General features: G+C 46.0%; 1 protein-coding gene across 1 annotated transcript in view; it reads right to left on the bottom strand.

Moving 5' to 3' along the window:
* Window positions 1-25,973, bottom strand: part of LOC146026279 (coagulation factor XIII B chain-like) — a 269,367-nt gene that overhangs the window by 131,759 nt on the left and 111,635 nt on the right. Inside the window, exon 4 of the mRNA XM_083156812.1 lies at window positions 755-940. Coding sequence (XP_083012938.1) covers window positions 755-940 — 186 coding nt within the window. The remainder of the gene's footprint in view (window positions 1-754; window positions 941-25,973) is intronic.

Here is a 25,973-nt window from a genome sequence, read left to right as displayed (position 1 = left end):
CAGCCGAAACTTCCCCACAACCTGCTGATCAGAGAGGGAGTCCAGGTACAGCCAAGCACGATACCTACATGAAGCACGCAGTACTCGGGGTACCTGGATCTTTCGCGCAGATCCTCCAAATTACCAAAGTCACAAACAGCCAGCTCAACACCACTCTGCACAATCTCCATCTCTCAAACCCTCACAGATGTCCTTAATGATGTTTGTGTATATGTAGGGGAGGTTATGAATACAATTGTGGACACCTGTGTGAAAATTAACCATTTCTGCATTTGACCAAAGTTGCTCTTGGGTCTATTTGCCCATCAGGACCTGGTCTGCATCAGTGGCGGTTTTTAGACACTTTTGAAATGCGAATTCCCTGCAATAAGCGACTTGTATACTTTCAATGCAAAAACATCTGGATGCGATAAAAATGCGAATTAAACTCGGCAAGTGAAAATGTGTGGTTTATCGCACAATATATTTATTATTATTATTTATTACCAGTTTCTTATATAGCGCACACAGATTCCGCAGAGCTTAATATATGCGAATTACGTGACTTAGCGCACCCTATTAAGTAAGCATTTTCGCCAAAATGTGCGTGCCTTATCACAAAAAAAACAACTAGTGCATCCTATTAAATGTCAACCTTTATGTTTGCACTTAATAAATAAATAAATGGATTTGCTCCAGCTCCGCTTCAGGCCCAGAATCTCTTAAGATTATTTATGACGTCAAAATAAAAACCATAATAAGATATTGTACTTACTGGAACATTTTGCTGACTGAAATTTTCCATCAGAAAGGCATGTAATCTCTCCACGATCTTTCCCATGTGGTGTTTGGTATTTACCATCACAATAGAACGTTATTTTCTCTCCTTCCAAGTATATATATCGGGATTTAGGATACATTTTTGCATTTACTAATGCAGCAGCCCCAGGGTTACAAATTACTAAAGAAGGCAACAAATAAACAGAATCAGCAGCATATTGGTGTGACATTTACCTCTAGTAACAAACATCAGAATGATAGTTCCAAGACATAACTAAAAATTATTTAAAAGATCAAAAGCTGAATGTAACCTGCATGCAGTAACTCTTCTATATCCTCTGTGTTGAACAATAAAAGAAGACAAGAAAGTGTCTATTTTTTCACACAAGTAATAGGGAATATTAAAGACTAACTTTAATAAATTATTGTAAAAAGGTTACTTCAGCTAAATACATTAAATTCAAAAGGTGTATAAAGAAGAAATAAAGTGTGATTAAAACTGAGCTGTGTGGAGCTCGGGAGGCGGAGCTGGGAGAGGAGAGAATCTCCCAGAGTCAGCGTCTGCATAGCAGTGAACGAGACCTGGGTTGCATCGACCCAGCTTGCCCATTTCCACTGCCCCTGGACCCAGGAGCATCCCTTTCTTGTCTTCTTTTCTTGTTCTTCCAATCCATGTCTGAGGTTGCACCACCTCGATAAAACAACATTTTGATTATCTCGAATTAAGGGTTCCTGGTGTGATAGTCCTCTCTTTGTGTCCGTATCCCCTGTTTTACCTGAAAAGCCACAGGAAATGTGTTTTGTATTAGATAGATGTGTTGTGTATATAAGTAATGTGTTTTGTATATCAATAATGTAAAGGGTGTGGTTTAAAAAAAAAGTTGCAGCTCCTTTGTCTGGCTACAATGCCTACTCTGAATAATTTGGCTTCCTCCTTTTTGTTTAAATTATACTTAATAGTAGTTTCAGCATTCAAAGCACATTTTCACAACTGACAGATATATGTAGCATAGTGTCTGTTACAATTACCATCTCTTCTAATAGTATATAGACCTTGTGAGGCATTTTGTTTAGTAATGATTCATGCTGCTGCTGATGAGGACAGTATAAAAACGTATCTATACTAGAGATGAGTGCCGGGCCTAAGATTTTGTGTTTTTTTTGTCCCTAGAGCAATATTAACCTCAATAACATCAATTTCCAGCCCTTTCAAGACAATTTTGACCACTTAACAGCTCACAATGTTATTTTCATTTAATTTAGGCCAAGGTCTGCATCAAGCTGGCTGGTTATTAACACACGGAACTTCTCACAGTATAAGTATGGTGTTTGGGGTGCAGTACACACAAACAATGAATAAAGAAGAGAAAAATTGATTTGGATTTTTTTACTTTAATTTTTTTATTATGTTTTTAATGCGCACCTTGTATAATACTGCGTGGAGGCCGAACAATCACAAACCCACCTTCTGACAGTATACTATGGGTGCAGTACACACAAAGAATGAATAAAGTAGAGAAAAATTGATTTGTTTTTTTTTTTACTTTAATTAATTTAATGTTATTTTAATGCGCAGCTAACAGCTGCTAGAAGGCCGAACAATCACACACCCACCTTCTGACAGTGTGCTATGGGTGCAGTACACAAAAAGACTGAATAAAGAAGAGAAAAATTGATTAGGATTATTTTACTTTCATTAATTTAATTTGTTTTTAATGCACAGCTTGTATAACGCTGCTTGGAGGCCGAACAATCACTCTCTCACCTTCTGACAGTATATTCTATGGGTGCAAAAAAATTGATTATACAAAGAGTGGTGGTAACCTGCGCTCAGGACTATTAGTGGCTGGTGTATAGTAATTCTGATGTGCACGTTGCTATAAAAAATTGATTAGGATTTTTTTAATTTAATTTGTTTTGGTACCTGTAGTTTAATTTGTTTTGGTACTTGTAGTTTCACGGCGGCAGCTTACGCTACGTTTGAAGCTACGTTATCAGCATAGCCGAACGGCTGCCTTACTTGTGTAGTTTCACGGCGGCAGCCTAAGCTACATTATCAGCGTAGCTCCATCTGTTTGAGATGCAGGAGCGCATGATACACTTCTGCGTCTCACTAACTATTGTGGCAGGTTACAGCAATCCTGCTGACAGGGTTAGGGGTTCGGTAGCGTGTGCATCTCCTGCACAAAGAGGGGGTGCGGATGCAAGTGTGTCACATGAGGCATTTGCCAGTGCTCCATGTTACATACTGGCAAATGCCTCCATTTGAAACCCCCACTATCCTTGCCAGCCTGAAGCGCAGCGAGCACAGCATTATGCGTCCTCCCGATCTTTTCTTACCCCCCACTATCCACGTCGGAGTGGAGTTGATTTTATAAAGTGTGGTGAGCGCAACGAGCCCCGCGAGGGGACACCAAATACATGTAAAGTAATCCGCGTCCCCTCATGGGGGTAACTGTGCTCGCCACGCTTTGGGCTGGCGTGGATAGTGGGGGTGTTTCAGGAACACATTCACTCCTGTCATGACAGGCAGGTTACAATGGTCAATGGTTCCCAATTCATTTAGTAAGTGTAGACTGACTACACTAACAATACATATTGTTACCCACCTGGCTGCTGCAGTGACCAGTGGCGCTGCTGATGGCTGCCTAGGCGCTGTGCAGCACGGTGGGTATGTGTTCCCTGTGTGATACTGTACTGTCCCTGCTTATATTGTTACCTACCGGCTGCTGCAACGACCAGTGGCGCTGCTGATGGCTGTCTAGGCGCTGAGCTGCTTGGCGGGCATGTGTTCCCCGCATATAATGTCTCAATTTAATGTATGTAATGCCCCCCCCCCCCTTTATCCTTGCTTGATGCTGCACTGTAAATCCACAAAAATTTCCTAGTGTGCGCATGCATACATGGCCAATAAAGTTGATTCTATTCTATTCTATTCTAATAACGTAAGCTCCGGCTCTGGTTGCCCACGAATGGGGGGGGAACATGATGCTGATACTAACAGGGACGTCTGACTGACTACTTGTGTAGTGTCACGGCGGCAGCTTAAGCTATGCTTTTAGCATAGCCCAATGGCTGTGGCCGCGGGAACACTATGCTGATTCTGACAGGGACGCTGACTACGCTGCCCACGGGAACACTACGCTGATTCTGACAGGGACAATACGCTAACTACATAACTGCAGCTGTGAAACTACACAAGTACCTTTATTTTTAATGTGCAGCTTGTAGAACAATCACGCACCCACCTTATGACAGTATATACTACGGGTGCACTACACATGAAGAATGAATAATTAAAGACGAGAAAAATTGATTAGGATTTTTAAAATGTATTTTGTTTTTTATGCGCAGCTTGTATAACGCTGCTTGGAGGCCAATCAATCACACATCCACCTTCTGACAGTATATACTTGGGTGCACTACACACAAAGAATGAATAATTAAAGACGAGAAAAAGTGATTAGGATTTTTTGAATTTAATTTGTTTTTAATGTGCAGCTTGTATAACGCTGTAAAGCAAAAAAGTTCTGCACCGCAAGTAAACCGACTAGTTACAAACAAAAGTTAAAAATGACCAGACTGTTTAGGAATAATTCCTTCCCGTCTATTTGCAGCTGTTCTTATGGGGATTGTTCAGAATCCCCGTAGAAGACCAAACAAGAATTTTTTTTTAAAAATAGAACTGCGCAATATCAGGGAATAGTATAATTAAATAATAAGGCATTTATTGATATCTGCCTCTAATAAGTGACATAATAGCATAAAATCACATCAAACACATACGTACAATGACATAAAAGAAAACAATTGTTATAATTAAAAAAAGGAAAAGATATAAGCACAACCGGTTATGGCTAAATGTGTCACATGAAAATTCCTATTGATTAAAAGTTAATTGGGTTAGTTAAGCATGCATTTTCCTTGGAACTGGGGGTTTAGTTAATGCATTGAAATAACTTTGCTTAGCTGAAGCCAATTATTAGTAAGCAATCTATTAATGATTTGATATTAGAACTTGGTTAAAACCAAAGAGACTTTCCAGTATTGATTGAAGTGAAATATACTGACAACTGTCCAGTTTTTTTTTTTTTAAAGATTCCATTTTTATTACGTTTTTAACGATGTGTCAAGTAGACACCAAGGGTAGGGGTACAGAATAAAGAAGAGGGAAGGGACGGGGAAATAGGGGTACAACACATCACAGTTGACAATTTAATGCATCTCAAATACATTGCAAGCATGTTTAAATCAAAGTATAAGGCTGGATAAAAACAAAACAGAGAAATATTGTTAACATATATATTTTCCGACACTAGAACCAGAATACTATATGGGAAGTTGAGTTTTCACATTAAAGGGGGTCTGTAGCTAATCAACTCTCAAGGAGTTTGTTAATCTATGGGCAACCCAGGGGGTCCATTTTGCTATCTGGGCAAGATGAGATCCCGTCCAGGGTGAACCCTCTGATACACACCAATAATGATCGTGAACCATTTCTTCTATCGTTAAAATCGTGGGGACCAGGGGAGTCTGCCAGTGGCTAGCTAGGAATAGCTTAGTAGAGATTAAGATGTGGCCTAGGACGTAATGAGTATCTTTGGGAACGTGAACCGGGAACAAGTGAAATAGGGCAACTCTCGGGTGCGGGGTGATGGTAACACCTGAGATTTCTGAGATTTCTGAGAGTAGTCTAAATACCCTACACCACATTTCCGCCAGTCTAGGGCACAACCAAAATATATGGATGAGTGTACTAACTCCTCCACATTGTCTCCAACACGAGTTGGAGGTGGATGGCCAAAAAGTGTGTAAAAGGGCAGGCGTCAGGTATTGTCTGTGGATCAATTTGTAAAATTGTTGTATGCGAGACTGGCATAGTGAAGAGTGGAAGCAACTATAGTCTTCCAATCATCATCAGACAAGGGGATTGTCAAATCACGTTCCCACTTAGCTTGGAAGCTTAGTTTAGCAGTCTGCTGTGGATCTGTCAGCAGACAGTACCACCACGAAATAGAGCCTCTGGAGTTTGTTCTGGAAAGTCTGTGAAAAATGTATTTAGGAATAGGAACTATTTTATGTGAATGGGAAAGGGAACCCACGCTTTGGACCCAATGGCGCAATTGGAGGACTTTATAGAATTGCTTAGAGGGAATTGCAAAAGAGGATTGTATGTCGCTAAAAGGCAATATAGTGCCTTCCCTGAGAATGTTATCCAGAGTCAAAATGCCTTGTGAAGTCAAGGAATCTAGCGATAAATTTGGAATTACATGAGCTATTCCCTTTAGGGACAGCTCGGGCGGGGGGAGAGAAATTTCAGGGGTTAATGACACTAGTGATAGCCAAGAGCGTCTAGTGGATGAAAGAACGAGGAGTCGCTCAACAACTTTTGGGGATTCTGACGGAGGTAGCCATAAAATATCTGTGAGCGGTATCTGCAAAGAGATTCCCCTCTTCAACAAGACCCAGGGTTTAGGATCTCTGCTAGCGAACCACTCGCATAGGGGTATACACGCTATTTGGTATGCGTATAGGTCTGGGAACGCTAGACCCCCCTTAGATTTGGGGAGGCATAATGTGCTTCTGGCTAGTCTAGGTTTTTTACCCCTCCAAATGTATTTTAAGAATAGGGCATTAAATTTGTTTAACAAGTCTTTTGGAAGGAGGATGGGAATTGTTCTAAAGAGATAGAGTAATTCAGGGAGGAGTACCATCTTCAGTGCTGATATACGTCCTAGCCATAAAGTTTCCAAGAGCATCCATTCATTAGTCATCTGGGAAAATGTATGTAATAAAGGGAGGTAATTAGCGGCAATGAGGTATGATACTATAGGTGTTACTTTAATGCCAAGGTATTTTAGGCTATCATACTGCCATGAGTAGTCATACTTCCCTTTTAACTCGTCAAGAGTACTCTTCGGGATATTAATTGGTAAAGCTTCCATCTTTGAACTATTTAATTTATAATAGGAAATTGAAGAATAGATAGAGAGAATGTTGTGGAGGGCAGTTAGGGAGGGTGATGGGTTGTGATTGCCAGGAGCACGTCATCTGCAAATAGGCAGATCTTGAAAGAGCGATCAGACATGCGAGGACCTTTAATGTCTGTAGCTGACCTAATCGCTTCCGCCAAGGGTTCCATCACCAACACGAACATTAATGGGGATAGTGGACACCCCTGACGGGTGCCGTTGGAAATCGCAAAAGTGGTCAACAACATACCGTTTACAAAGACTCTGGCTGTTGGGTTGGAATAAAGAGCCATGATAGCGGACAGAGCCCTATCTTTAATGCCGAATTTCTGCAGCGTAGCTAGCATATACCCACAGTGTAGTCTGTCGAATGCCTTCTCCGCGTCTAATGATAGAAGTAATAAAGGCTCCATCCTCGAGGAGAAGGCATCCAGCAGATGAATAATTCTTCTAGTATTGTCCAGTGCCTGTCTCCCCAGAACCTGATCTTGGTTCACTAAAGAGGGGAGAATCAAGTTTAGTCTGTTTGCTATTAATTTAGCGTATATCTTAACATCTGTATTTAATAGGGCTATGGGGCGATAGTTTATTAAAATTTTGGGGTTCTTACCCAGCTTGGGAAAGGTGACAATTCGAGCCTCTAACATTTCAGCGGGGAAGGAACCAAGTGATGATGCCTCATTGAGCAAGGGGACCATTATGGGGATTAGTTGGTCACAATATATTTTATAAAATTGATTAATGAATCCATCGGGACCCGGAGCCTTCTCCGCCGGAAGGGTATCGATAACCAGCCAGATCTCGTCTACTGACCATGGACGCTCAAGGAGCTGTAAGGCAGCCTGGTCCATCGAGTGAAGGTTAATGTGCTGTAAAAAAGGATTCAATAGATTCTGCTGTGGGTTGCGGGGTAAGTGTGTCCTGACGAAGATTATATAGAGAAGAATAATATTCCGCAAAGGCATTGGCTATATCGAGGGGATCTGAAACTAGGGTACCTTTCAAGTTTGTAACTTGTTTAATACGTTCCTGCGCTTGTTTTCCTCTCAGTTTCCTCGCTAGCAGTCTGCCTGCCCTATCGCCCTGGATGTAATACTTTTGTCTCAACTTGAGAATGTTTTTCTGAACCTCCGACATAGACATGGTGTTCCATTCATCTCTCAACTTCAACAGATCTCTGTATACTACTCTATTGGCCGGATCTGACTTAAGTTTACGCTCTAGATCAGATATTTTTGCTTCAATTTCCTCCCGCAGTTTTGTTAGCTTCTTTTTAAGTTGGGCGGCTGCCTGAATAAAAGATTCCCTTCAGAACTGCTTTTAAAGTGCACCAGTGTGTTGGGACAGAGCTTTCCATCGGGGAATTAGTTTATAAGTACAAAGCTAGGGATTGATCAATCATAGGTTTAGTACTATTATTGGACAGGAGATGGGAGACAATCTAGCCGACCCCAGGTCCCACACAAGCCTTAAGGCTGAGTGGTCTGACCACGAAGTCGGCAGAATGTCAACTGCCTTTAATTGTTGGAGAGTTCTCCCATCTGTAAGGGCCAGGTCTATCCTAGAAAATGACCTATGGACTGCGGAGAAAAAGGTATAGTCCCTACACCCGGGGTTCCTTGTCCTCCAAGCCTCATACAAGCCATGTTCCAACAATATATGTTGGAAGGCCCGGGATTGGTTCCTTTGCTGCAAGGAACTAGGGACAGGGCGGGCCGTGGATTTATCCATTGAAGGGTCTAGGACCAAGTTGAAGTCCCCCAATACGATCAATGATCCTTTATAGCACAGGTCTTCAACCTGTGGCCCTCCAGATGTTGTGGAACTACATGTCCCAGCATGCCCTGACAGTTTTGACATGCTCTTATAGGAAAGAATGTGGCAATGCATGTTGGAACATGTAGTTTTACAACATCTGGAGGGCCACAGGTTGAAGACCCATGCTTTATAGGATGAGAGGAGGGTAGAGCAGAGTTTCCTAATAAAGGGAACTTGATTAGAGTTAGGGACATACACATTAGCAATTGTAACCTGGACATCGTCAACCTGACCTATAACAATCAGATATCGGCCTTCAGGGTCTGTTATTAGTTTCTCTAAGGAGAAGTTACAAAGACGAGAGAAAAGAAGGGCAACACCTGCTTTCTTCCTGGGTCCATTGGCAGTATAGCATAGAGGGAACTTACTATTATAGAAACGGGGAGGGGCTGATGCAGGAAAATGCGTTTCCTGCATCGCAATTATGTGAGATTTAAGTCTTGAGAAATTAGTGCCAGACTCCGTTTATAGGGGGAGTTTAGACCTTTAGCATTCAATGATAATACATTAAATATACGTGGAGTCATGTATAACAGTAAATACAAATTTGCTTAATGTCATGCCCAGGGTTAGGGCAAGGGGATATAAAGACCACATCAAGCCGAGAACAAGAATCAAACCATGAAGCTGGCTCTTTATGGAGCGTTCGTAACCAGTGAAATAGTAACAGACGAAATAGTGTTGTGCACTTGATAATAGGAGCATTAAATATAAAGTAGCCATGTGAATTAGCAGTGCTGTAGTTGGGGGAGGGGAATTTTGAACTGAATCAAAATATATGGAAACTGAGGGGTGGTCTCAACAGGAAAGGAGAGACATAGTAGGAAACAGAAACTTAGGGGAGGACACCCTTTCGGTGTCAACGTGGGCCGCCCAGTTTGGCGGCACATTGGGGGATGGGCCATAGCACAGGGCCATACCGGGGGGCCCCAAAATACAGATAGATAGCATTCAGTATAGTCATTTGCAGACATATAGCTAGAGCAGGAACAAAGAGCATAAGGAAATAACAATTTCACTATGAAAGTGACGATGGATAGGGCAATGTTACTGAACAGGATAAAGTTAACAAACAGACAGCCCACCTAAGATGGGAGGGTCATCCATCCGGAGGGCGGGACCGGGGACCCACGTATCAAACCCATCCAGTGGTCACAATATATCAATATAGTCCCAGCAGCCTCCCCAGCCAGAGCCCCCCCACAGGGAGAAACCCACTGCAAGGTGCCCGGCCTCCATGTCAGGAAAACTAGTAAACACAATATCCACACATTAAACTGAACTAATTAGCTAGAAATAAACCCAGCATAGTGTATACTTATCAATTATGCTGCACGGTCAGATGAGGACCATTCCTGCGCCACCCTGCTGACAGAGGGTGCCAAAATGTCCACATTCCACACACCAGCCTTGAGGTAGTAATAATGGTAGAGGTCTCGTTGCATCACACAATCAGCTTTGTTGGGAAACCCCAGCGGTATTGAATGTCTGCATTCCTGAGAGATCTGGTGATTGGCGCAAACGCTCTCCTCAGCGCGAAGGTGGAGGCAGAAAAGTCCCCAAATATCTGCAGATCTCCCAAGATAGTTTCAGAATCCTCCACAGTACTTGCAGCATGAAGAACTCGCTCCTTTATATGGAAGTAGTGGAATCTCATCAGGGTGTCCCGAGGAGCCCCCTTGGGCGCATTTTTGGCTTTTGGAATGCGGTGTATACTATCCAGAAGAAAGTCTGAAACGTACCGTTGGTAGAAGCTTTGTGAATAAGTCTGTCACATATTGAACTAGGCCGTCCATGGTGACAGATTCTGGGATTCCTCTAACCCAGGGGTTCCCAATCTTTTTTTAATCACGGCACCCTAGAGTATAAGAATTTTTGTCGTGGCACCCCTAGGCCAAATTTATTTTAATTAGATTGGATTTATATGCGATTCTTAGGGTCAGTTATGTGGAAAAGGGCAGGAATTGCTTCTATTTGTACACATATTATGATTGGCAGCCACCAGCACTGGTTTTTCTTATAAATAATTAACCATTAATAATTTGAGTTGGTCCTGGACTACCAACCCAGGGCACCCCTGCATGTGTCCCGAGGCACCCCAGGGAGCCACGGCGCACAGTTTGGGAACCACTGCTCTAACCTTAATATTGTTTCTTCGCAACCTGTCCTCCAGGTCGGCCAGTTTGCTACGAAGGACAACATTCTCTTGTTGGAGTTCCTCATGAAGACCGATCAGCTCGTTGTGGGACTTCACCACCTCCTCCATTTTAATTTCTAGATGATCAACCCGTTGACCCACAGCATCAATGGATTGTTGACAGGATTGAACAGCTGCCTTAAGTTCTTGAGAGAAATCTGCTTTGAAGGCATTTAGTAATTGTTTCATGGCCTCTGATTGTTAAAGGTTTATTTTCTCCCATAGTTGTCAGGGAGGTAGATGGGGAAGGAGTGGGGTCAAAAGGAGCGCTGAGAGCAGAAAGCTGTGTTTGAGCAGAGATGGTCTGATTTTTGCTTTTTATCTCTTGAATTGGGAATGGATGTTTAAAGAAGTTGGTTTTAGCCGATCCTGACATATCTTTCTGACGTTTGGAGGGCATGATGGAATTGATATCAACTTGGGAGGGAAGGACGGTGATCCCTCACTATTAAGAAATTTGAAGAGCTGTAGTTCCTTTAGGATGGATATGACATGAATGCATCTGACATGGACACTTCTTCTTTGGTGTATGTGGGGCCCCCAGTGACCCCCGGGTTTAAGCAAACATAGGTGAAAGTCACATCATCTGCACAGGGATAGAACTACTTCTGCAAGAAGACAGAGGGAGGTGGTACCTCATATTATATTATATGATCAGAACTGTAAAGCTCGAGGGCACGGATCAAATCAATCCAGCAGGGGTCAGGAGAGGGCCTTACACACCTAGACTGGCTCTAACCTCTGTAGCAGGCCTCCCTAAGCAGCAACAACTGGGGTGTCTTCACAGTATGATATAGCTCAGTCACAGCAGTATGGTATGCAGTTGAAGAAAATTATGGTGGGACACAAATCTCGGATATAGGAGTAGCACCCCTGCGGCTAACTGGGGTAACCCCCAGAGAGAAGAACAACACAAAGACAGTTATTCATAGGGGATGCATGCTGAAATATGGTATGCTGCCATGCCATGTAAATATAGAGCTGTTACACTCCTCTCCCCTCAGGTCACTCAGGTAAAAGGAGTAAAGACTGATCCCCCACCAATGTGAGGGGGCTGGGGCGGCAGGACAGCAAGTCTCTCTCTACTCGTGCACCCCGGACACACACCTCCTCCGGATCGGACTCTATCGGGTCCCGGGTGACCCCTCACATGCCCGCAGGCTGCAGCGGGCCGACTGCCTCCTCTTCGGTGGCACTTCCGTATTGCATCCGGCTTCCGGCGGCTGTTAAATTAAGGCCGCGGCTCCCGCCGCCGGACTAGGCCGCAACCCGCAGGAGCGAGGAAACGCACTCCCTGGCTCCACAGCTTCGCCCGACGGCTCCCGATGGATGAGAGGGAGTGAGGGTAGTGAGCTGGGACCTGGCAGGGGGGAAGTGAGCGGCAATGGGGGCTGTTAAGCTGCCGGCGTGCAGGAGCTCACAACACCCGCTTCCTCCCTGTTGGCTGGCTGGCCACGCCCCGCCAAACTGTTCAGTTTTATATGTCTGGCCAGACACGTAAACCAAGGGTACCCTACAGATGCCACCTTTCATTTCCCAGGCCTCCAGTCACTGGTGCTGGATAACCTTTATAGTACAACTTTATCCGGAGTAGCCTTGAGAAGTGTGGCGTAGTTGTATTCAGTGTGATATCCCACTCATGCATTCATAGAGTAAAAACCTCCAACGTGTTTTGCCACCTCTTATTAGGGTATCAGTGGCTTTATCAAGGAGAAAAATTGTAGCTACAATTTTTCTCCTTGATAAAGTTGTACAATAAAGGTTATCCAGCACCAGCGACTGTGAGGCCTGGGAAATGAAAGGTGGCATCTGTAAGGTACCCTTGGTATAAGTGTCTGGCCAGACATATAAAACTGGACAGTTCTCAGTATATTTCAATCAATACTGGAAAGTCTCATTGTTTTTAACCAAGTTCTAATATCAAATCATTAATAGACTGTTTACTAACAATTGGTAAGTTCAACAACCCAGTGCACAACGCCATCCCCAGCCCCGCCACGAGCTGAGCTATGCGCAGCTGGAAGCGTGACTGTGAAATGGTGCCAAATTCTTGGGACACCAAGCTTATACAGACTTGACGTCTCACGAGTATCCAACGCCAGATTCCTATGTTCGGTCGTGCTCGGGTTTCCGAACAAAGCCGAAAACTCGCAAGCGTGGCTCGTGGGCCGTCGATGTTCGGAGCGGTTCGGCTCTAATCTATACTGTATATTTCTGATACCAAGCATTCAGTTTGCAGTGTCTGTAAATAAGTAAGCAGAATGGAATACTACAGGACTGTTTAAATACTATTACCAATTCCAATGTTTCAGCACTTTCCATCCCTTCCTAAAGTACACAGCTACAGTAAGTTTGGAAAATAAAATTTGCTGAGTGCAGCTATAAACTAGATTAGAAATACTCTGATTGGTAGTCCCTTTTCAAGTGGTCAATTGTCAGTCAGATTTTCCAAATAGCAGAGATTGTAAGGTTACGAGCAGGACCCACCTAACCTCCATGTCAGTTTGTATCTACCCAGTTTGTTTAATCACTGTTGTTTCCAATTGTAAAGTGCAATGGAATATGCTGCGCTATATAAGAAACTGTAAATAAATAATAATAAATACAGTATTATATGTACAGTAGGTGTTTGTATAAAGAAGTAAAGGCACACATTCTAGACACATCTACACAGGAAAGAGTACAAGCCTCTTTCTACATAAGTAGAGATGTGCACCGGACACTGGGGGTTATTCTGGTTGATTCGCCAATCTGCAAATTCCCCAGATGCTGCCTTGCGAATGGCGGTACGCACGCCACCCCCCCTCCTTGCATGAAGGGTTTGTTCGCCCGGCATGCAAATGGATGTTTAACATAAACATCCATTCACAGACCAGGGGGAAACTAACACATGTTTTGATGGTCGCTGACCATCGAATTATGTGGTGAGTGCCTGCATATCTATAGTGACTCTCAGGTCACTTAGATATGTGTGCACATTCGGGAGGAAGTGGGCAATCAGCTGACATACGATCATGTCACCTGTCCGTCCCCGGCACCCACAGCACAGGGTGATTTCCATGGGCATGCCCAAGGCATTTCCATGGGCACGACTATCTGCAGCCGAACCCCACCCTCAGTCTTGGGCGCAGTCACCCGGCGGATGCACATGCGCATATATGCGGCTGCGAATGCGCATATGCCCACCATTGGTCCCCGTGCGAAAGAGCGGCTGGGTACAAACGGACCTGAATAAGGTCTACTTTTCCTTTGTGTTTTGGATCTGGATTGGTTTTGCCAAAACCACCCTTTCGAGTTTTGTATCTGTATTTTTGAAAAAATCATAAAAAAATGCTAAAATCACAGAATTTGTGTTTTTTTTTGTTCCTACAGTAATACAGTATTGACCTTCGTTAACATTCACTAAAATTCATTTCCACTCATTTCGAGTCTATTCTGAACACCTCACAGCTTACAATATTGTTTTTAAGCCAAAATATTGAAAAATGTTAAGTTTCTTGCTAACTGACCTTGCTTTTTTTTTCAGGCCCTCTATGACGTTGGGCATCAACCTTAGCAGACGACATTGATGGTCTTGGATCATCAATGTCCTAACTGGTGGTAGCAGTTTCAGCATTACTATTAGGAAGTGGTTCCTGACATATATGGCCACACAGGACAGCACTACTGGACTTATATATGGCCGTACAGGGCAGCACTACTGTACTTATATATGGCCGCACAGGGTAGCACTACTGCACTAAAATATGGCTTCACAGGGTAGCGCTACTGGACTTATATACGGCAGCACAGGACAGCACTACTGCACTTATATATGGCTAGACAGGGCAGCGCTACTGCACTTAGAAATGGATGCACAAGGCAGCACTACTGGACTTATATACAGCAGCACAGAACAGCAGTAATGGACTAATGTATTGCCGCACAGGGTAGCGATGCTAGACTTATATACAGCAGCACAGTACAGCACTACTGTACTTATAATTGGTTGCACAGGGCAGCACTTCTGCACTTATATATGGATGCACAGGGCAGCAGTGGTGCAAGTAGACATATTTCTCAGTTGTACTGTGCTACACGCCGAAGGCACATGGCGAAAAATGGGTGTGGTCAGGGGCGTGGCCGTATGACACTAGGGAGAGTGGCTACATTACAAAATTGGCATAACCAAATTTACAACCCCTTTTTCTTTGCACTCTGGACTAGGCAGAGAGGTATAGTATTTAGAATTTCCCCAGACTTTTGTCCTGGGCACACCCAGCATTTTCATGGAAATACTTCCATTTACGATGCCCCCTTTGCAAGCACCTCAGATCCTAAACAAGTCTCCAAAGGCACCCGAATAGAAGCCCTGCACATGTGCATAATCAAATATGATCAGATTATATACTACTGCTACTGTTGTCATAATTTAGGCACTTGCCAAGGGGAGGCTTTTTTTTCAGCAACCAGAACACCAACTTCCCCCCGTGTTTGCTGCTATGGGGAGAGAAAATAGGCACCAAGTAGGTGGTATTGTGATGATAATATCAGTGACAGACTGTGAGAGAGAATTCTGACTGTTTCTGCAGCTGTCTTTCTCCACAGACAGACACAGCGCAGGTTCATCCCGCCATATCATTAACCAGCCCCATACTGGTCAGCCTTGGGCTCGAATCCATGGGGAATTCAGGATCCCCCCCCAAAAAAACACCTATCAAAGCAATACAATATTAAGTAAAAAGAGTATACTCATTGTAAAAAACAAGTTGGCAAAATAGATTCAAATTATGTGTGCAGTAAATTATGACTGAACTTAAGATATATTTAAAATATTTGCAATCAGAATAATTAATATATGCTGTATGTAATACTGCGTGAAATAAATCATCTGCTTTGTTTGTCCACAGTGGCGTAAATTAGTCCATGTAGCCTGGAGGCAAGATAAAAGTTAGTGTGTGCAGTTAATTATGACTGATCTTAAGATATATAAAAAATACTAGCAATCAGAATAATTAATATATGTGTTATGGTTGCCGCCTGGGCGCTGGATGGAACTACAGGAGGCAGGGAGCTGGAGGTCAGACGTGAGCCCGTAGCCGGGACCGCTGGTTAGGACGGCCACAGAGAACCCTACACTGACTCTATTGAGTACCCCGGGCAGATGACAAACCCCTGAGGGAACTAGGCTTCACCTGTGGTCGCCGCGTTCGAAGAAGCGAGTTAGGCCCGCTCCAACCCCGATGCAGCCAGGTCTTATGGATGGACAAAGGGTGAGTGATCGTCAGGGGTAATTAAAGAGGATGTTCTAACTAACGGGCCTGACTAAATAATGCCCCTATCTGCCGGCACCTGGCCAATGACGGGAATGTGACCCAGTCGCAAGCACCAGAGACAGACACAGGGAATCTCCAAACAAGGGGTTCAACACAGCGAGTCCCCAAAACAGAATACAATGCTGGAAGGGGAGTCCTGCCTAACAAGGGACTGGAAAGACAGGCAAGAGGAACAGGAGAATATACAGGGGTAACTTCCAGAGAAGGAGGTGGCCTAAGCCCACGGCGGGGCAAAGTCCAGAACCCCCCAAATAAACAATGGGGTAAGCAGCCCCAAATAAACTTAAAGCAAACGGCAAGCCGCTGAGAGAAAAGCAGAAGGACACCAGGCTTCACTGGAGCACTTACGTGACCCACGGGGTGATGGTTACTGAGGATCAGGACGCAGCACAGGAGCTGAGCAGTATGACACAAGGAGAGCCGGGAAGAGAGAAGGAGACTGGGACTAAACAACTGAAGAGTTCCAGATATCCTGGACGGAACGCAGGAACAGGGACTGGGGATCAAGCAAGAAGCTATAACCGGCATCTGTGCCCAGCAGACGCCGGCTTCTTATTTGAAAAAGGCGCCGCCTGGGTGATGTCAGAGAGAGCATCAGAGAGAGGCATCAGAGAGAGGCTTGGGACGTTGCCCGGCAACGTCCCCTGTGCTCCTGTGCCGTCTGACATCCGCCAACCGTCCAGGTGCTGGGGGTCCCAGATGGCAGCGTGCAACAGTACCCCCCCACCTTGAGGAGGGGTTAACAACCCCTTACCACTGGGCTTATACGGAAACTCTTGAAAGAAAACCCTTTTTAGGTTGGGCGAATGCAGAGCCCTATTAGGAACCCAGAACCTCTTCTAAGGACCAAACCCCCTCCAATGCACAAGGAACTGCAGAGAACCTCTCACAAACTTGGAGACAAGTATCCTTTCTATGCGGAACTCCTGTTGCCCCTGCACAATCACCGGAGCATACCCTGCATTAAGCTTGCAAGGAAATTTCCGCGAAAAGACCACAGGCTTGAGAAGGGAAGCATGAAAGGTATTAGCAATCCTGAGGGACTTGGGTAGGGAAAGACGAAACGCTACCGGATTAACCCTCTTGACAATCCAAAAAGGACCAATGAATCGAGGTCCCAACCTTGCTGAAGGTTGATAAAGTCTGATATTGCGGGTAGATAGCCAAACCCAGTCACAACCCTTAAACCGACAAGGACGTCTGGACTTGTCTGCAAATACCTTCTCCCTCAAAGAGGCTTCCTTAAGGGTCATGTGGATACTCCTCCAAATGACTCTGAGTCGAGAGACGGAAGAGGAAGTAGACTTGGGGGCATCAGGTCCCAAGGAGTTGGCCCGCGGATTGAATCTATAAACCGCAAAAAAGGGTGAGGTCTTGGAGGCCGAATAATGCGCTTTGTTATAAGCAAATTCGGCTAATGGTAAGAAACTCGTCCAATCATCCTGTAACTTGGACACAAAACACCTCAAGTACTGCTTGAGGGACTGGTTCAGTCGCTCGGTCTGCCCATTGGACTGCGGATGAAAGGCAGAAGTAAGACTTGTCTTAACTTTCAAGGCGGAACAGAACAGTCTCCAAAATTGTGCCACAAATTGCGGAATGCGGTTGGAATCGATATCTGTGGGCAACCCATGCAACCTAAAAATATGCTGCAAAAATAAGGGAACCAGCTCTTTGCCCGAGGGTAACTGCCTCAAGGCCACAAAGTACGCCTTCTTTGAGAATCTATTGATGATGGCCCAGACAACCTGACACTGGGACGAGACAGGCAACCCAACGATGAAATCCATGGCCAAGTGTGACCAAGGTCTAACAGTAATGGACAAAGGCACCAGTTCCCCTACTGGCCTTGACCGAGGGACTTTATGCCGGGCACAGTCCGGACAGGACAACACGAACTCCCTGGTATCTTGAGACATGCCCGGCCACCAAACTACACGAGATAGAAGAGCCAGCGTCTTAAAAACTCCTGGATGACCAGCAATCTTGGAATCGTGACACTCGGAAAGAACTTTGCGTCTCAAGGACGGAGGAACAAACAACTTGTTCTCAGGAGTTTGGACAGGAGCCTGCCCTTGAGCCTGGAGGAGAAGACCCTCCAAAGTTTGATTTAGTCCTGCATGAATGCAAGATGCCGACAGGATGGGTCCCTTGCTGAATCTATTCTCGTGTTGGGGAAGGAAACACAGAGAAAGAGCGTCCGCTCTGATGTTCTTCGACCCGGGGTCTATAAGAAATAACAAAGTTGAAACGCATAAAAAAGAGAGCCCAACAAGCTTGCCGGGCGTTGAGTCTTTTCGCAGATTCAATGTACGGTAGATTCTTATGATCCGTCAGGACAAGTATCTGATGGGCTGCCCCTTCCAGCCAATGTCGCCACTCATCGAAGGCCCATTTGATGGCGAGTAACTCTCTATTTCCTACGTCATAGTTGGTCTCTACCTGGGAAAATTTTCATGACATGTAGGCACAAGGGTGAAGCTCAAGCGAGACAGGATCCCTTTGGGACAGCACTGCCCCAGCTCCTACTTCAGAGGCATCCACCTCTACAATGAAGGGAAGATCTGGATGCTTAAGGACTGGGGCTGAAATGAAGGTCTGTTTCAGGGTCCTGAAGGCCTGCTCAACTTGAGGGGACCACACGGAGGGATCGGCCCCTTTCTTGGTTAAAGCCACCAATGGCGCAACGATGGAAGAGAAAGAATGGATAAAGCGCCTGTAATAATTGGCGAACCCAAGGAATCGCTGGATCACCTTCAAGTTGGTCGGACAGACCCAATCCACAATGGCTTGAAGTTTCTTGGGGTCCATTTGAAACCCTTGAGAAGAAATTATGTACCCTAAAAAGGATACTTGAGTAACCTCAAATTCACATTTTTCAAGCTTAGCAAATAATTGATTTTCCCGCAATTTCTGCAGAACTTGATGAACCTGAGTTCTATGCGAATCTAGATCTCGAGAAATAATCAAAATGTTGTCTAAATAAAAGACCACAAACTTGCCCAGAAAATCACAAAGGACATCGTTAATAAGGTCCTGAAAGACGGCAGGGGCATTGGAGAGGCCGAAGGGCATAACCAGGTACTCATAGTGCCCTGTTTGAGTACTGAAGGCCATATTCCACTCATCACCCTCCTTAATTCTTATTAGATTGTAAGCACCCCGAAGATCAATTTTAGTAAAAATGGTTGTGGACCGCAATTGGTCAAAAAGTACCGCATCAAAGGGAGTGGATAGGTGTTTTTCACTGTGATTTTATTTAGGGCACAAAAGTCTATACAGGGCCTTAAAGAACCATCTTTTTTAGCCACAAAAAAGAATCCGGCACTGAGAGGGGATTTGGACGGACGGATGAACCCTTTTGTAAGACTCTCCTGTATATAATCGTCCATAGCTTTAGTTTCTGGGACGGACAAAGCGTATAACTACCCTTGGGCAAGGGGGCGTTAGGAATTAGCTGAATGGCACAGTCGTACGGACGATGTGGTGGCAGACTGTCCGCCTTGCCCTTCGAGAATACATCTGTGAAGTCCTGATAAGGAGAGGGTATCCCAGAAAGGGAAACGGAAGCTAAAGAGACTGAGGTGTTAAGACAGTGCTCGTTACAGTAAGTATTCCAACAAGCAATCTCCCCAAAGCTCCAATCAATGATGGGGTTGTGTTTCTTCAACCAAGGATAACCTAGCACAATGGGGACGGCCGGACATGAGGTTAAGAGAAACAAAATCTCCTCTACATGAAATAATCCAATGGTCAACAGCACAGGAGGAGTCTGAAAAGATATTGCCCCATTGGAAAGGATACTCCCATCTAAACCCCGTAAGGTAACAGGCATAGGGAGTTTGAGGTGGGGAAGGCCCAACCTCTGGGCTACGGTGATGTCCAGAAAGTTTCCGGCCGCACCGCTGTCAATGAATGCAGTACCAGAAAACTTGTCACCCCGAAAAGAAATACACCCCGGGACTAGTAAGGAGTCATGAGAGGAAAAAAGCTGTAGGCCTAAGTGAACCCTCTCCTCGTTCACTTAGTACGGGCTTTTACTGGCCTGTTGGGACAATTCCGGAGGATATGCCCTTTACTCCCACAATACAAACACAAACCGGAGCCAAGTCGGCGGGCTCTCTCCTCCGGCGTGATGCAGGCCGCCCCACCTTGTATTGGCTCCTTGCTTTCTTTCGGCACTATGAGGACATAGGGAAGAGGCCGGATTTGCAAACCCCGCTCAGATCTCCACTCACAGAGAAGACGGTCAATTTTGATGGACAATTCCATCAACTTATCTAGGGAATTGGGTGCGGGGTACTGAATAAGGCTGTCCTTGATGTCATCAGACAAGCCATAGCGGAACTGGCTCCTCATAGCAGGGTCGTTCCATCCGCAGTCATTTGACCAGCAACGGAACTCCGTACAGTAGGTCTCTGCTTAAGGGCCCAGAGGTGGGTCTCTGCGGAGGCCTCCCTGTCGGGATCATCGTACAGCAAAGCTGTCGACCGAGGACAAGGCTGGACTATCGGAGGGTAATCCAAAGGCCCAAGTCTTAGTGTCCCCCTGTAGTAAAGATATGACCAGACCCACACGCTGGGATTCTGAACCGGATGACCGAGGCCGAGGCCGAAGCCGAAAGTACAACTTGCAGCTTTCACAGAAATTAAAGAAAGCCTTTCGATCCCCTAAAAACCGATCAGGCATTCATCTTAAGTTCTTGAACCCCTGTGTTAAGACAAGTATATCTCAATCAGTCCTGCAGCCAGTGGACTGCAGGACTGATTGAGATATACTTGCTGGAGGAACAGACAAATGGAGGCAGGATGAATGAAACTCACTGTATTAGCAGGATCATAAATCAGGAACAGGTACAGGTATCAGAACAGGAACAGGTATTAGGAATCAGGTATCAGGCAAGCTATAGCAGTACAGACATGGCATCAGGCAAGCTATAGCAGTACAGACAAGGCTGAAAAAGGTATAACAATACAGACATGGCTGAGAAAGCTATCACTGGCCCTCAGCTCAGGGCAAATGCAGTTTTTAAACCAGCACAGACCAATCGCTGCAGCACACAGAGACAGGCCCCTCAATTATCAATATGTGCTGCAGCTGGGAATGGCATTCTGAGAACAGCCCAGACCAGCTGATTACACCAGCTGGAACTGCTCTCAGAAACCACAGTTCTGCAGGCAGAACCCAACAGCAGCACCTCTGGCCACACAGAGGCACTGCAAGGTGAATATAACAACAGCAGCAGCACCTCTGTGTAACCAGAGGCACTGCAGACCAAACAATGACAGCAGCACCTCTGGCCAAGCAGAGGTACTGCAAGGTGAACATAACAGCAGCACCTCTGTATAACCAGAGGCACTGCAGACCAAACAAGACATGAATGGCAGTCCTGACACCCTGGCTCTGGAGTACGCATCCTCTGTTCTTGGGAGGCTACCTTTAACGATAAATCTCGCACCATTTGCCTTAACCTCTGGATTTGATCCGAGAAGGTCTGAGCTGAGGGTTTTATGACCACTGGATAACCAACACAAAAAGAAAAGGTGGTTATACACCCTAAATATAACCTGTTTTGTGGCCGGTTATAATTTTATGGTTGCCGCCTGGGCGCTGGATGGAACTATAGGAGGCAGGGAGCTGGAGGTCAGGCGTGAGCCCATAGCCGGGATCGCTGGTTAGGACGGCCACAGCGAACCCTTCACTGACTCTATTGAGTACCCCGGGCAGATGACAAACCCCTGCGGGAACTAGGCTTCACCTGTGGCCGCCACATTCTAAGGAGCGAGTTAGGCCCGCTCCAACCCCGATGCAGCCAGGTCTTATGGATGGACAAAGGGTGAGTGATCGTCAGGGGTAACTCAAGAGGATGTTCTAACTAACGGGTCCTACTAAATAATGCCCCTATCTGCCGGCACCTGGCCATTGATGGGAATGCGACCCAGTCGCAAGCACCAGAGACAGACACAGGGAATCTTCAAACAAGGGGTACAACACAGCGAGTCCCAAAAAAAGAATACAATGCTGGAAGGGGAGTCCTGCCTAACAAGGGACTGGAAAGACGGGCAAGAGGAACAGGAAAATATACAGGGGTACTGAGAAGGAGGTGGCCTAAGCCCACGGCGGGGCGAAGTTCACAACCCCCCAAATAAACAATGGGCTGAGCAGCCCCAAATAAACTTAAAGCAAACGGCAAGCCGCTGAGAGAAAAGCAGAATGACACCAGGCTCCACTGGAGCACTTGCGTGACGCACGGGGTGATGTTTACTGAGGATCAGGACGCGGCACAGGAGCTTAACAGTATGACACAAGGAGAGCTGGGAAGAGACAAGGAGACTGGGACCAAACAACTCAAGAGAGTTCCAGATATCCTGGATGGAACGCAGGAACAGGGACCAGGGATCAAGCAAGAAGCTATTACCGGTATCTGTGCCCACCAGATGCCGACTTCTTATTTGAAAGTTGGCGTGCAACAATATGCTGTATGTAATACTGCATGAAATAAATCATCTGCTTTGCTCGTCCACAGTGGCGTAAGTTAGTCGATGTAGCCCGGAGGCAAGATAAAAGTTAGTGCCCCCCCTTCAGCTAAAGAGAGAGAGAGAGAATGAATAATGGAGAAATAGAGAAACAAGAGAGTCAGAGAAAGAAAGAATGTTAGGGAGAGAGAGGATTTCATAGACTCACCCTCACCGTCTGCCACTGCAGTGCCTTCCACTCAGATCCCGGCTCTTAGTTAGTGCATGGACTGTCTCCCGCCCGACTCCTGGCTCTTTGTCACTGTTTCACAGTGACATTGTTAGCAGGCTGGCTTACTCAGCCTCAGGCAGGCAGACTTCCGCCCCAGTGAGGTGACAGGGAGAAGCGGCAACGTTGCCACTGCCGCTTACACACAAAGGTACAGGGGAGGGGGGCCGCCCGCCCGCACCATTACCACTTCACACAAGGGTACGGGGAGGAGGGGGGTCGCCTGCCCGCCCGCACCACACAAGGTTAAGGGGAGGGGGGCGCACGCCCGCACCACACAAGGTTACGGGGAGGGGGGCCGCATGCCCGCACCACACAAGGTTACGGGGAGGGGGGCTCCCGCCCGCACCACTGCGCACAAGGGTATGGGGGAGGAGGGGCCTGCACAGTGCTGCATATGTATAACATAGCCGCATATGCAACACAGAGTGGCCCCCCCTTCCCCTGTAGCCTTGTGCGCAGTGGTGCAGAAGACCTCTAAGAACTGTTCCGGCTCCCAGAGTCCCCCGATGTAATCGGCAGGGAGCAGAACCTTGAGTCTCTTCATCACAGCCGTGCAGTGGCAGAACATCGGAGGCAATGGAGCCACTGCTCCCTCTAAGCCTTGCGCCCGGCGGCAGATGACTCCATTGCCTCTGGGAATTCCGCCACTGCTTGTCCATCTCATTTAAGATGTACTGTACACATTGAGTTTGAGTTACCATAGGATCTGTGGCGCAACTATGGAGGGTGCAGGTAGGGTTACCACCTCTCCCGGATTTCCGGGATTCTCCCGTTTTAGGTGGCAACCCTCAAGGAGGCTTTTTCAGTCTCCCAGAATCCGGGTATCTGAAAAAACTCCAGCCCTATCCTGTCCCCAGTGACCAGCCCAGAACTTCTACTGCGGCGCATCCCCCTTCCGCCGCTGCGCCTGCCTGCCTCCGCAACATATTTTGGTACGAGTTGAAAAGTTCCATACCATGGATTTCTATGTAAAAATGTGTTAATGGTATCACACTATATTTCTTTTTTCTCTGTTTTGGGTTTTACATTACATCTAATGAGAAAAGGAAAATCATCAGTCATAGCGCTTTGGAATTTCTCAGAAACTCTTGTGGTATTGTATGTCTGTGATTGAAGGGGTTCTTCAATAATCTGTTGAATTGTCCCTAAGCTGCTTTGTAGCGCATGATAAATTAGTTTGAGACTTTTTCTTGCTCAAGATCTATTGACTGTCTACCTAGACACTGTAGATCTATCAACCGGAAACAACGTTCCGCAAGCCGCAGCATCTGACACAGGGGTCTGACACCTGCGCTTCAGCTCCGGTGCAGTGTGTCTCCTGTGCCGGCCTCATCTCTCCGTACGTGCTGCAGAGAGCCTGTGAGAGCAGAGAGCACCAGTCACACTCACCGGGAGGACGAGCACCAACATGAACAGGTGAAAATAGATAGTATTCAGTAGTTCTGTGATGATTTGGCACTCGATCCTGCCAGTGTCAGTGTATTTATTATAGTATGGATCCTCCTACATGTGCGGTTTCAGTGCTTCAGCGGCGCTTAGCTCATCACTAACAGGGGAAGGACACCTGCGCCCCAACCCAAAATTGCCTACTCTCCCATAAAAATAAAGTACCTTTTAATAGTGGAGGGGTCAGCTATGTTGGCGACAGGATTAGGATTAAAGGGGTTAACTGTGTCTTTGACAGCACTGGCAGGAGAGGGGTTAACAGTGTCGGGATACAAGAACCAATCAGACGCTGTGGTCTCTCCTGCCCTGTAAAAGCTTTGTTCTGGGGAAATGGGGAGGGGCCATTCAGTTCCACTCTGCACTAAACGGGCTGTGATTAGTTCACAGCCTGCCTGTAAGGGAGGGAGACATTCTATTGGTTGGGCTAGGAAGCAACTGTACCTCCGTCACCCTTACTGCCCGCCATTTGCTGTGAACACTGACACACAGCAGTCGTGTTAAGTGAGCTCTCTGTGCAGTGTAGGAATATATCTAAAATAGTGAGAAAATCTGGGCATCCTAAGTATTCTGAGCCTGTTCGCTTTCATTATCTGAAAAATCCATCCAGGGATCTGGGTGCGTCCTAAGTATTCTGAGCCTGTTAGCTGGCATTATCTGAAAAATCCATCCAGGGATCTGGGTGCGTCCTAAGTATTCTGGGCCTGTTAGCTGGCGTTATCTGAAAAATCCATCCAGGGATCTGGGTGCGTCCTAAGTATTCTGGGCCTGTTAACTAGCATTATCTGAAAAATCCATCCAGGGATCTGGGTGCGTCCTAAGTATTCTGGGCCTGTTAGCTGGCGTTATCTGAAAAATCCATCCAGGGATCTGGGTGCGTCCCAATTATTCTCTGCCTGCTAGCTTGCGTTATCTGAAAAATCCATCCAGGGATCTGGGTGCGTCCTAAGTATTCTGGGCCTGTTAGCTGGCGTTATCTGAAAAATCCATCCAGGGATCTGGGTGCGTCCTAATTATTCTGAGCCTGCTAGCTTGCATTATCTGAAAAATCCATCCAGGGATCTGGGTGCGTCCTAAGTATTCTGGGCCTGTTAGCTGGCGTTATCTGAAAAATCCATCCAGGGATCTGGGTGCGTCCTAAGTATTCTGGGCCTGTTAGCTGGCGTTATCAGAAAAATCCATCCAGGGATCTGGGTGCGTCCCAATTATTCTGAGCCTGCTAGCTTGCATTATCTGAAAAATCCATCCAGGGATCTGGGTGCGTCCCAATTATTCTGAGCCTGCTAGCTTGCATTATCTGAAAAATCCATCCAGGGATCTGGGTGCGTCCTAAGTATTCTGAGCCTGTTAGCTGGCGTTATCTGAAAAATCCATCCAGGGATCTGGGTGCGTCCCAATTATTCTGAGCCTGCTAGCTTGCATTATCTGAAAAATCCATCCAGGGATCTGGGTGCGTCCTAAGTATTCTGGGCCTGTTAGCTGGCGTTATCTGAAAAATCCATCCAGGGATCTGGGTGCGTCCCAATTATTCTGAGCCTGCTAGCTTGCGTTATCTGAAAAATCCATCCAGGGATCTGGGTGCGTCCCAATTATTCTGAGCCTGTTAGCTGGTGTTATCTGAAAAATCCATCCAGGGATCTGGGTGCGTCCTAATTTCTCTGAGCCTCCTGGCTAGTATTATCTAAAAAATCCAGGGATCTGGATGCTCTAAAATCGTTCTGG

The sequence above is a fragment of the Crinia signifera genome, chromosome 8 (assembly GCF_055691185.1).
Source record: "Crinia signifera chromosome 8, ASM5569118v1, whole genome shotgun sequence".
NCBI lineage: Eukaryota > Metazoa > Chordata > Amphibia > Anura > Myobatrachidae > Crinia > Crinia signifera.
The sequence above is the reverse complement of the archived record's forward strand: the minus strand, read 5'-3'. Positions and strand labels throughout refer to the sequence as shown.